Source organism: Dermacentor variabilis, chromosome 1 (assembly GCF_050947875.1).
Source record: "Dermacentor variabilis isolate Ectoservices chromosome 1, ASM5094787v1, whole genome shotgun sequence".
Lineage (NCBI taxonomy): Eukaryota > Metazoa > Arthropoda > Arachnida > Ixodida > Ixodidae > Dermacentor > Dermacentor variabilis.
The window spans coordinates 266,861,310-266,874,201 of record NC_134568.1 but is presented as its reverse complement, the minus strand read 5'-3'; the positions used below and the strand labels follow the sequence as shown (position 1 = coordinate 266,874,201).

The 12,892-nt window shown below is 46.6% G+C and overlaps 1 protein-coding gene across 1 annotated transcript in view; it reads right to left on the bottom strand.

Annotated features, from left to right (window-relative positions):
* Positions 1 to 4,435: 4,435 nt before the first annotated feature.
* LOC142564176 (uncharacterized) overlaps positions 4,436 to 12,892 on the bottom strand; it is a 41,927-nt gene continuing 33,470 nt past the window's right edge. Inside the window, exon 2 of the mRNA XM_075675074.1 lies at positions 4,436 to 12,087. Coding sequence (XP_075531189.1) covers positions 11,321 to 12,087 — 767 coding nt within the window. The 3' untranslated portion in view covers positions 4,436 to 11,320. The remainder of the gene's footprint in view (positions 12,088 to 12,892) is intronic.

The window sequence follows — 12,892 nt, the reverse complement described above, 5'->3', positions numbered from 1 at the left end:
CTCCGCAAGTAGTGCGGCTCCCATTGTCTCCCTCCAAGTGGCGATCACCAGAACAGTTTTGAGCGGCTCTGCCTTCTATAGGATGGACGGCCTCAGTACGGATATCTTGTGTTTTTTGCTCGCATAATTCACGTGGACATGAAGCGTGACAGCATTTGCTGATGATTGCGACGACAGCGATTATGTGGATGTTCCTAATGACGCTTGCACAAAACTTACTCGTGTTCTGGATTCCGGATTCCTTACTGTAATTTGCTGTGTCGACGTGACGCGCCATATGTGGCGTCGACAATACTGAAGGCCATAATCACGGCTGTTTTTTGAGACCGCGATGTACGGAAGGTTCTAGCACACAATATGTAAGGACGTCACATCGACGATGTCTGTAGTGAAAAGAGGTCTCGCCTTTAACAAGTTATCCTGATATTAGCCGTGCCTCGACATGTTCTAGAGCTACGGTTTCCGGTTCAGTACCTAGACACGCCTTGACGAAGCTTCTTGTCACTTAGTCTTCGAAACAACCTAAAAAAAGAAAATAACGGCATTCCTCAGAAACGAAGGCAGGCGACGTGATGAAGATGCATCCCTGATTAGTATGTATGTATGTATGTATGTATGTATGTATGTATGTATGTATGTATGTATGTATGTATGTATGTATGTATGTATGTATGTATGTATGTATGTATGTATGTATGTATGTATGTATGTATGTATGTATGTATGTATGTATGTATGTGTGTGTGTGTGTGTGTGTGTGTGTGTGTGTATGTATGTATGTATGTATGTATGTATGTATGTATGTATGTATGTATGTATGTATGTATGTATGTATGTATGTATGTATGTATGTATGTATGTATGTATTCGTCAAGTATACCCCTCAGCTTCAAACCTCCCGTTTAAATTATTCCATGCAGAGTGTAATAAAAAAACTGCATGAGCTCACGTTTCTAAACTTGTCAGTTGCTCCACCTGCCGCTCGTTATACGAGACAAAAAACAAAACAAAGCAAAACAAGGCTGGCCCCGCATGTTATCAATTTCAGGAGGACACGACTGGTACAGAAAGCACCGGCTCGGCACGAAGCGTTTGCAACGTTCCCTGTTACTGCGACAGCGGGCAGACAGCGTTGCTAGTGGACCGATAAGAGACCAGTTGCAGGGTGCGTCAGGCGAGCGCTGTGAGTGACTCCTCCCGGGGCGTCTCGCGTTCCGTTTCCCTACTCCCGTGGCGGCGTGGTGCGAAGCGCGCGGCGCGCTTAATAAGCGCAGCGGCAGCGGCGGCGGCGACAGCCAGGGCTGCAAGGCGTCCCTCGCTGGCAGACAGCGGCGCTGGAGGGCAGCAGGGCCGGTCATTACAAAGCGGCCCGACCATCCATCATTCGCACCGCTGTGAGTGGCACAGCGACCGAAAAGGAGCAAGAGATTTGAGCCGGCCGCCGCGATTTCCCTACAGCCCGAGCTCCATCTCTGGTCGCTCGAGGCCCCCGCGACACCGCGCGCGCGCGCGCGCTGGCTAATAAATAGATAACATCGGGAGGCTCCTCTCTGGGCCGACTTCTTGGGGCGCCCCAAAGAAGTATAAATGGTCAATCATTAAACACACCGGCAGCCGGGCACCCCCCGCGATGACCGCCTTCTCGTTGCTGGCGTGGCATCCATCAAGCGACATATGCTTTCGCGGCGCGCGCGCATGCCTCTTGGCGGCGGCACAGCGCGGGCCAACCATTTGTTGTGGCGGCCCTCCGAGCCCAGGCGCTCCCCGGCGCCTTATTTATGCCCCGCGCAGTCAGCCGCGCCTCTTGGTTTTCTTTCGCTGCCTCTTGCGTCATCGCAGGAATGGAGTGGATCAACGGCAAAATGCGAAATGCTCCTAAATTTCACAATTGCGCGGACTCAACCAGCACTGATGATGCTGCCAGTCGCAGAGTGGCGAGGAACAATAGCAAGCAGCCGGGGTCGCCTAAGAGCGCCTTTTTTGTTTTTGTTTTTGCTTCACTCTTTGGGAAGGCCCTTGTTGCACAACCGGTCCTGACGTTTGTACACAAGCGAGCGTTCGCGATGAATGAAAAATGACAAACGTGCTCTTTAACGAGTTCTGCTTCTTCATTATTTTTACTTGCAAGCCGAGCTGCTACAGGCATTCTTAAGGCAGGACGCAAAGCTAATGGCAACTTGCAATGTTTGTCATCGTTGTTTTAGAATTACGACTGCAGTCAACCTTGTTAACCGAGTTGCACTTAATGGGGCCTGTAGCTTCCATTTTTAGGTTGTAAACGGACCCAATGCATGTTTATAGAGGGCGGAACGGTATGCCAGACTTTTTGTGAGCAGCGGACCTGTTATCTAACTCGTTTCACGAAAATTTGTTGATGCGTTATTCACACGTGGCCCAAGTTCAGAAATAATCTTGTTGCAATCGTAAATCGTACCGTGCCCTTTCGAGAGTTTCCTATATCTCTTTACGTATCTCAGGGTAACACGCCGATCATGCTGCCAGATTTTTGCCGCTAACCGCGTCTCTTATAGTATGTAAATGCTGGGAAGAGTCACCTGACTTGCTCAAGCAACAGGCACGCCATTTTACACCTTGTAATGATTACACAAATGAGTAGCAGTTGAGGCAGTATGATAACAAGGCTAACAAAAATTTACAAACCACAGCAGACAACTAATATTCTGCGCATGGATTCATTATACCACTTCTTGTGACAGACATTAAGATAACAGGCGTTTGTAATATGTATTTCATGTTCGCGCCAAAACATTACCGCCATTTGACTTTGTTTCTGCGTTAGCATTTCTAAGTCATTTAATGTATTGGCTCACCTGATATCAGTGACTCACGGAGTGCAATGTTGTATATAGCATTCAACTCAAAATCTAATTGAGCACAAGTATTCAGTGATATACTAGAGTTTTGCATTGGTTGTACTGTATACAGTTTGTGCTTGCATTTTCTTTTTAAGCACAGAAGCAGAAACATCTTTAACCGAGCCTACCAAAGAACTTCCTCTCAAAATTGTTAACAGAACTCACGTCACCACTGGCAAGCATTCGCATCATTTTGCTCGTTTATGTCGATACTGATTACCTACGAGTCTCGTGAAAGTTCATATAAGTGCTCTCGTATCGTCCTGCGTCCTGGTTGCGCTGCCCACCCCTAGTAACTGTTAGGGTTGGCGTCTGACACCACGTGGCGACAGGTCATTCACCCTACCTCCTGAGCCGGAGCCCACGAGCGCCGGAGAGGTCATTCGCCCTACCCCCTGAGCCGGAGCCCACGGGCGACCTCTTCCACTCCTCTCATGGTCGTGGCATCGTGTGTGCTTACCTCATCCCCTCACCTTCTCTTGGCCGGACCCCATGACGCCGGAGAGGTCATTCACCCGACCTTCTCCCCGGATTCGTCGATGAGAGGATCGACATCTCCTTCCCGTGCTTGGTATTGTAGGAGGAGGGGCCTTCTCTCCGTGCCTGTCACGTGTCATTCGACGGAAGCAAGATCCCACCCACAACTTGTAGATAGCCTATTTAAGGGGCTCCGAAATGTACTTTGAGAGATTTTATACTTCAGACTTCATACTTCATGCTTTTCTTATTTTCTTTCAACTACCTTTGAATAAACCGTGCAAGTTTCGCACTAGCAAATCGTCTCGCCCCTGCTTGGTCGCCATGATCTACCGGATGCCTGCAGCCCGCCGACAACGCCACGCTACCCAATAAGTAATGTCGGTCGAGCTTCGATAGGCAGGCGCCGCTACTTCTCGGCAGCAGTACGGTACGCTACCCTGGAGTACGCAACAGAACATGTTCATATAGCGTACATCCGCTCTGCTCACCCCTCTAAATAAATTACGAAAATAGTCATGATCTTTCTATTTTTTATGAGCGCAGGTTATCATTGTTACTGGTCGCTTCGGACGCTTATCCCCGGCACAAGTATAGCAGCCTTACGCGGCAGCTGCTTCTCAGTGCCATTACACGGGATCATGAATGACACGGCTGCTTTGATAAATGGCTATCTATAGTACAATATTTATCCTAACAGTATTCATACATAAATTCTAGTATTTGCGTAATGGAATGCCTTAAATACCGAAGAAGCAACTTTCTGTAAAGATGACTCCTTAGATAGAAAAAGAAAAAAGAAAAGAGAACTCAGTCATAGCCTTTATTGTTGTCAAAGTAAAAACCCCAGTGAGCAGTTATGTATTCGTCGTATATCTTTTCACATGTAACATGCGCTCACTAACAGGCGGGGTGTTTGCTCCCTTCTTACGCTCAAGCACTGGAGTTGCTGAGTGATCGATGCCGAACGCTTGCAGTTGCATAACTTAATATCGAAGTGATCAGTCGTGAAACTGCAAACACTTTTTCTTGTTGTGTGTCACTCTGTGTGCATATTTAAAAAAAACACAGTACTCAAAATGCATGTTCGTAAAAAATAGGGACATTTATTGCTCAAGATGCAAACTCTAGCACAGGAGAAACTTCGAAACAGATGCATAGAAAGGGGAAAGTGACTATGTATAAGATCAAGTTGAACAGCATGTTTTATTTCCCCAATTTAGAACAACAGCTTTGTTCAAATCTTTATTTTTTTGCATTAATAAGTGATTTTACTGCACAGAGCATCGAAAAAAAACGACCTGCTCGTTGCAAAATCCATACAGGTGAGTTTACAGAGCTTTCCACTCTACAGATAGTACAGGTAGCTTTCGCTACAAAGCTAGAGAAGCCAGCAGGTATACATTTGTAAATAGCAGAGACATTTGCGGTCGCCATCGAAAATGAACAAAGAAAGTAGCGCGTAACAAACTGGAGTCATGTGACAGCCCAATTTCTCTAGGCTCGAGCAGGTTTCCTGCACAATAGTTCTGGAAAACTTTCATCATAAGAAGCCTTTCCAGAAACCATTTGATTGACTAATGATGAGTTACAAGGGGAAAAATAGAGCTGTATTTTTGCAACAACTTTATGCACTAGAGGCAAAGTTTGCCTCCACCATTTGACGCAGCTGTGTTGAAAACAGTACTGAAGCTACATTTTCTCGTACTCTACAAGGTAGTCCAGAACTGGCTCGTTTTCAGATTATGCGATGCACAGCGTTTTGAGCAATACACCTAAAAGCTTTTGCTTTGGCGCTTACAGCTCCGTGTTTAGAGGGTCTGCACTGTTGCAGACGACGGTTAGGAAGAAAGTACCTCAGCTGCAATCTGCAATTCTATCGGTGTGTGACAGATTCAACGGGCAGTCGAAATTATTGCTCAGCCTGTTAATTTTACAACAGTTCCTTTCGAACCGTGGTGACACGCTAGGATCTACTGACGACAGCGGTAGCTTGCTTCGCCTTAAAAGTGCGGTGTCACATGCCGCACAATTTACTTCTATCCAGCAATCACATGCCAAAAGATATGGTTGCAAGACCAACGGTATGTATACATTTGGCTCGGGCCTAGACTCCTTGAAATGTAGAAATAGCACGCACTCATATATTTTTTCAAACAAATGAGTACGTGCTCGATCTGCAATAAAATACACATAAATTACGTCTGACGAGCAGCAAGCGTTGTGATAGGTGCTTCTATACTGACGCACTTCAAGCATACTGGTACCATAAAAGAGAAAGCACATTCTACGACTTCCATCCCGACATACTTATTGCTATGTAACAGGTTTAAACTCCTTCAGACATGTCATGCATGATGTCGTGCATCAGGCAGTGTTCGGATGACGGACGTCGGGAAAGGCGCAATGCATTTTTCGCGAGTGTTTACTGCGCCCAGAGGAGACGCTTCCGTTCAAAGAAAGGGCTTGACAACATGAAAAAGAGGACGTTGCTCGTAACGTGTTTCGGTGAAGAATTTTTTACGGCCAGGATGTCCCTGCAGCCCCAACATGTCACCAAGGAAGTCGCAGCGTACTTTGTTCGCATTTCAGTAAATTTTCACAAAAGCGAATGGTGTAGTCATCTAAATATGAAAGGTGCAGAAAGTGGTACATTTGGCTGCACCTAAAGCTGTGTCATCGCTTGAATAGGCTAGAAAGTACATTTGTATATTCGGTCATGAATATAGCCAGTATGGTACTCCACTGTTGAATAATGACTTAAGTGTTTTTTTTTAGTAGGAGCCGACTCGTGCTGTGAAGTAGCACAACAATAGCACAGTTGCATACAGTGTAATGGAACATAAGTATTGCAGTTCACCAAAAGCAATTCTACCCGCACCGTTCTTTTGTTTCCTTGACTACAGCTAGAAAATGTGGGCGGCCTTGGATCTGACACCTCTGTACGACAGCACCAATATTTTCGCATTTGCCGAGATTAATAGAGCACCTATGCGCGGGAGAGAGAGCAAACATTGAAACATACGACGGGTTTTTATGTAATGACTTGGTGCCCTATAGCCACAGATGTTCAACTCAAGTTTTGTAGCAGCCTTTACCAAAGCTCCACACTTCAAGAGATGCCAGAAACTTTACATAATACATATGAATATTATTCACTGCAGAAACACTTCATGCGATAATGAAACAAAGTTTCTGACATCACAACACAGAATATAGGAAGGAATTTCTTTTTGTAGTCATTTTATGAAGCTATTATCAGAAAAAAGTGTGCAAGTAGTTTGCCCGTCTACGGCATGATAACGTTTCTAATAATTATTTGTGTCGTTTTGCTAACGAAGCATCTTTGTTTCCGCCTTTATGTTTCAGATCCAGGCCTATGACAAGTGATAATAATATACAGGACCTCAAAGCTTATTTTTTTAGTAGGCGCTGCCATGATCATTACTCTATGCAATGAAGTGAGATGACGTCAGTATTGCGAACACATTCAAGCATCACTTTCCAATAATTAAACAGCTACAATGCATAGTAAATCGTTTTTTGTTGTATAAGGTCCAAAGAAGAGCCACGCAGTGTATGCGGTCAACATGCTCCTGGCAAGATAAATCTAAACGCGCACAGTCTGCTATGTTTTCAAACCTGACAGATGTCATTGACTGAAGAACGCAGTATTGGCGTTGACCTACTGCTTCAAAAATATATTTTTTAAATAGCCTTTACTTTTGCGTTCTAGGCGTGCCACGTTTCTTGCGGGTATGACTATCCCAAGAATGCGCTCTGTATTGTTATTTAGTGTGAAAACGAACCTGCGCTGCTATGAACGTATCTTTTGATTGGCTAGTGCTGTTCTGGACCTACTATATATTCTAAACCAAATCAAATTTATTAGATGAGTATCTGCGACAGGGAAACAAGCAGGCGCCATCACGAGAGTAACAGCACACAATACGGGGTGATAATTTTAAGTTCTATTGAATTAAAAAAAATCGCCTGTTGCAGATAGCATAATTCTTGTCGTTGAGCTGGATTATTCGCAGCGGCGGGCATTACTAGCATGAGAAATCGGGCAAATATTCAACTTCTTCACAAAAATTGACTAATTAACTTTTAATGAATTATTACATATTGCAATCTCCGAATTGTAGCCGGTGAGTTTGCAACACGTATTCACTTCCAATAAATTTCCAGGATGACAGCAGTTTCGAGAAATAATTTGCCAAAGTGTGGGAAGAAATGCATGGGCGTTTCATTTTATTCTGTTCTTCAATACATAACAGAACGCTTTATTAAAAATCAAGTGGAACAATAGTAGATCTTTACGGCGAGTTTGATGGCGCACGTCTCCAAACTGGTGTCATTATGTAACTACATTACAAGTGGATATGCCTTGCAAGCTCGCCGGCTACAATTCGTAGATTACATGTGCCGTAAAGTAATTAATGAAGTTATTTAGTGAATTTTTGCTAATTATACGAATATGTGTTTGACTTTCTTGCGCAAGTAATGTCCACCTCTGAATAATGCAGCTAAAGGACTATAATTATGTTATCTGCAACCGGCGGTCTTTAAATATTCCAGAAAACTTAAAAATGAACACCCCGTATATTGAAAGACCTCGATCCTGCTCAAAGTGGGTCATCTTTAGCAAGTAGAATAAGGAAAAAAAGAGCGAATAGTAAATTGCAAAGGGGCTTATGATAAGTAGAATGACAGTGACAATGGGAGACCTTCCCTACTGGCGTTCAGAAGACAGGATAGGTTAACCACGAAGCACAGTTTCAACACAAGGCATAAGAAAGAGACATGTTTGTAGTCATTGACATTGATGCGTTTCTTCTTAAAAGATTCCGACATCAGGGCGTAGACCTAAGACAAGAATTATCTTGGTGCTGAACGCAACTGTGTTGACCGATGAAGTATCCAGCTAGAACATCGGGGAACGGTCAGCTGGTGCAGCGACCAACATATTCACGCCGAGTTTGGCACTTTCAATGTTAGCGTATCCAGTACGGAAACAGAACTGGACGAAGTTTGGGAAAAATTCAGTGGGGAGTCGTAGTGCCTTGCGTTCTTTCGCCGCTGCTGCTAGCTCTGCCAGCTGATTTGTCCTTGCTAAATAATACACGAGGTGCCTTAAATCCGGCTGCGAAACAAGCTTTTAGCCTGATTGTGCTGGCCAAATGGGTTGCACCTATTAATCCTTTTTTTTTCTTCACACGCGAATAGAGCACCATAGAATATTTCATTTTTTTGTGCTGTAAGTATTGCTTTAAGGATTATTTCTTCGCACGTGATGACGTATCACCACAACAGGGAAGATTGTCATTTCCTATACACGGAAGGAGTTATTGCTTATAGGATTGACGCGAACCCGACGTCCTGTAATTCTCAGTGGATTGTTCACGCTTGCATTCGTAAGCAACTACCTGTTTAAAAGGAGTCACACGTACTGGTGCGGACATGCAGTTCGCCGATCTGTGTTTTATGAGCCCAGAACACTCAAAGTGATTCTTATTACGTCGCGAAATATCTGTACATTTACTCCTCAGCGTCTTTGTGAAGTTACTGTTTCTGTGCAGCTTGTGGCTGCGCGGGTTCAACCTTGGAGTGCCTGGTATTCTCACGCAATTTTATTACTTCAATAACGATATCGTTCTCAGAAATGTTTACAACAAGAACACATTAGTTGTTTGGAACTTTCACCACATCCCCTGCTCCTGTTAGCCCTTAAGCCGTTACGCATTTAGAATTTGTGGGCGTGTGGTTCGGTTTCTTAATTTATAAGCTACCGTTGCATAACCGCTAGATTAGCGTTTTGTATATAGACCAATAAGCTAAACGGTACGGCCACGGTTGACGCTTTCTGTGAACAGAATTGCTAAGACGTCCTTTTGCAACTCGACGTGGGAACATGAATGCTCCTTCGTCCAGCCCGTGCAAAGCCGTTTACTGACCTGCGCACTTTGTAGTCATAACAGTAACGTACTTAGCTGCTAAGAAGCCAAAAGTCTAATATATGACGCTCACGTATTGAAAGCGTACGCGATCGACGATGAGGAAAAGAACCTCGCGTGAAAGTTTGACTGGCATCTAGCAACATGGACTATCACAAAACTGCTAAGTCGATGGTCGTAGATTTAGGAGGAGGGCAAGAAATGTTATGCTGTGAGTGAAGCGAACACAAGCGCGCAAGTAGCAGTTGGGATACATGCCCATGGAAGCTTTTCTCCGCGCTCATGAGACTCGTAGCTGACGGGAGCTTCCTTGTAGTCGTGTGTGTTTGTGTGTGTGTGTGTGTGTGTGTGTGTGGGTCTCTCCCTCTCTCTGTGTGTGTGTGCGTGTGCGTGCGCGCGTGCGCATCTGTGTGTCCGACGCCAGTTGCTTAGGCCACAAGCAGCGTGCCAGGGTGTTCCGTCATTGTCTTCAGAAGCCCGTCCCTCACGTACGACGCCGGCCTTTGATCACGCGTACGTCTTCGTGGTCTAAATATACTTTGAGACCTTGCAATAATATACTCTACGTGTCTAGTGAGTAGTCTTCGTACTTGCGCTAAATCTGACTAGCACAGATCTATGTCATTGTTGCAAATAAATGAGTATATACAGTGAAACGTGCAATATTAAGTCAGCGTGTATATAAACAAACACCTATTCGGCTAAATAAATACAATGAGCTCAATAAATATCACCTGTATGTGCACCATTCTTCTAGAGCTATCGCAGTTTTCGCACAAGCGCGCGCAAGCCTTTATCGATTCTTGCTTCGACGCGACAGGTTCCCTGCCAGGCTCGCGATCCTTCGCGGATTCTGACTAGACGCGTCAAATCGTTTGTCCTCGGATTCAGGCGCTGTAGTTCGCCGACGTTATTCGTATTGCTTTTGGTCCGGGTGCTCAGGGTAGCATGCGTGCCCACGCTTATTGCTGGAACGATTTTCAAAATGAGCGTTCTTTCAGATGCTACCGTGTGGCTTCCATTTAGCCTGGCAAAATAAAACGAAAATGTAATTACCATTGCATAGACGCTTACGTTGGTTGAGGTTATTGCTTCGTTTGACTGCGCCGTGCAACATACTATAGCTGAAATTCTTCGTTTTTTTTCGGCACAGGCGTCGCTTGGTGCCGGTGGCTATGGAGGGCATCGACGACAGCACAACGCGTGAAAAAGTGCCCGGCGGCGCCACTTTTGATGGCATGCGCATTAAAGCAAACAGCTTCACCGTGGCGATCGATGCAAAGCAAGCTGCGGGTGTTTCTGTTTTCGCCGCTGCGCCGCAGTGATAAATGCATGCCATTTCGTAATGCGCGAAACTAAGCGCCCTCTTTGCCTTCTGCACGTCGTCTCCCAGCCGTGGCACTTTGAACTTGCGTTTTGACCACAGGGTCCCGGATAGCTATGTGAATGCTAGTGCAGGCAGACAATTATGAATCGAAGATCGCTGTTACTCGAGACTCGCAACAACAAGCAAAACAAAAAAAACCAGGGACCTTTCAAACTGTAACAAAGACAAACATTTCTTGTTTCGTGGCTGCCGCCCAACAAGAGAGAGGAATGGGATGAAGAACCCAGCGGTGGTACTTTGACATTTAAATGTTTTGTTATGAATGATGAAATGTTTGCCTTGTTGTACAATGTACGGAAATGATTATATTTTGGAGGCCACATTCGAAATGTTTCTTGCGGCAATGGCACGTACGTACACCTATACAGCGGTTTGGGTCGAAACCCACATTGCAAACCCTGACACCAGCGTGCCTAGCGTTCCCATGCTTTGCGTGAGCTGCGGCCGAGTATCAGACAAAAGAATTAACAACAGTGACGAGGACTGCTCCTCATCTTGCAGATTCGTTGATTGGCAGACCGCTGTTTAGCCTGCCAGTACACAAGAACGGCGCGACCGAATCGCGATGCCCCTCGTGGGCCCACTGAGCGCGGCCGGGTCTCTTCTGATGGGAAGGCCGCAGCTTACAGCGGTTGCAGGCCGTCCAGCGAGTCGTCCACGGACCAGGAGACGCAGCCGTCCTCTTTGAAGCAGGCCGACTCGAGGTGCTTGTTGAGGTAGGACTTGAGCGCGAACGACTTGTGGCAGCGCGCGCAGCGGAAGTGCTTGAGGCCCGAGTGGGTCTGCATGTGGGCGCGCAGGTTGGAGCGGTCGGCGAACGCCTTGCCGCAGTGGGCGCAGCCGAACGGCTTCTCGCCGGTGTGCGAGCGCATGTGGCCCTGCAGGAGCCAGGGCCGCGAGAACGCCTTGCCGCACACGGGGCACTTGTGGCTCAGGTTGTGCGTCAGCACGTGCATGGCCAGCGCCGGCATGGACACGTACACCTTGGCGCACGTCGGGCACTTCTTGGCCAGCTGCGAGTCCGGGCTGCGGTGCGTCTGCTTGTGGCGCGACAGGTTCGACGAGGTGGCGTAGTGCTTGCCGCACTCGCCGCACGTGTAGCGCGGCCGCTCGGGGCTGCGCCTGGCGCGGGGCGAGCTGTCGCGCCCCTTGCGTCGGCTGCGGCCGTCGGCCAGGGGAGGCTTGTTTTCGCTCTGGCTCGGCGGGGGGCTCGGCTCGGACACCACGTCGACATTGCTCGCCACGTCCTCGTTGGTGTCGAAGTGGAAGGCCGGCGACAACTCGTGGTACTCCTTCGCCTCGGCGTCGGCCGGGCTCGGGGCGCCGCCCGGTAGCACCGTCACGGGTGCCAAGCCGGTACTCCCGCTTTCGTACGCCGGGCTCGAGTAGTCTGCGTGTAAGAGACAGGACACAAGTCTATTTCAGCTGTGTGCACTGCACGCACGCACAACGAGACACTCGCTCATCGACTTTACCGGCTTTCTGCCACCAACCCTTCAGACAGTTTCAGCTCCAGTCGACTGTGCCACTCGGCGAAGTGCAAGAGACGCACGACGTTTAAGCACTGCAGGAACCAAATCCCCGAGGTCAATTTATTTTTGCTCCTTCGGCTAACTTATTCAAGAAAATTTTATGCAACTAAATGTTTAAAAAAATTGCCCTCGATGTAGCCGAATAAGATATCACAACGGCATTACTGCTGCAGCTCAAGGAGTAAACAACACGTAAGTTAGACCACTGCGGCGATGTGGTTTCTACAGGAATAGTAATCGCCGCGTCGAGCCTGCAGTCGAGAGGCACGGCGCACAGAAAGCTCCGTTCCATTGCGTTTTTTTTTTCCTTTTAAGGATCACAGTCTGGTGGTCCATACGACGTGCCACCACGACTGTTACGGAACGAAGCAACACTCGCATTTTTTTTATTTCTTTCGACAGTACTGCCGATTGCCTCACACTTAGGCTTCTTAGGCTTAGGCTTAGACTTCTTCTTAGGCTGAAAGAATACGTTTTGCAGAGCTTTGAAAATAACTACTACACAGTCGGCATTTTTATAGACTTTAGTAAAGCTTTTGACAGCCTCAATCACGAGATCCTTATTCGGAAGCTTTGTTTGTATGGAATTCGTGGGAAACCGCTAGAATTACTCAAATCATATCTGAAACATCGACGTCAGTACGTTTCTATTAATAAACATAA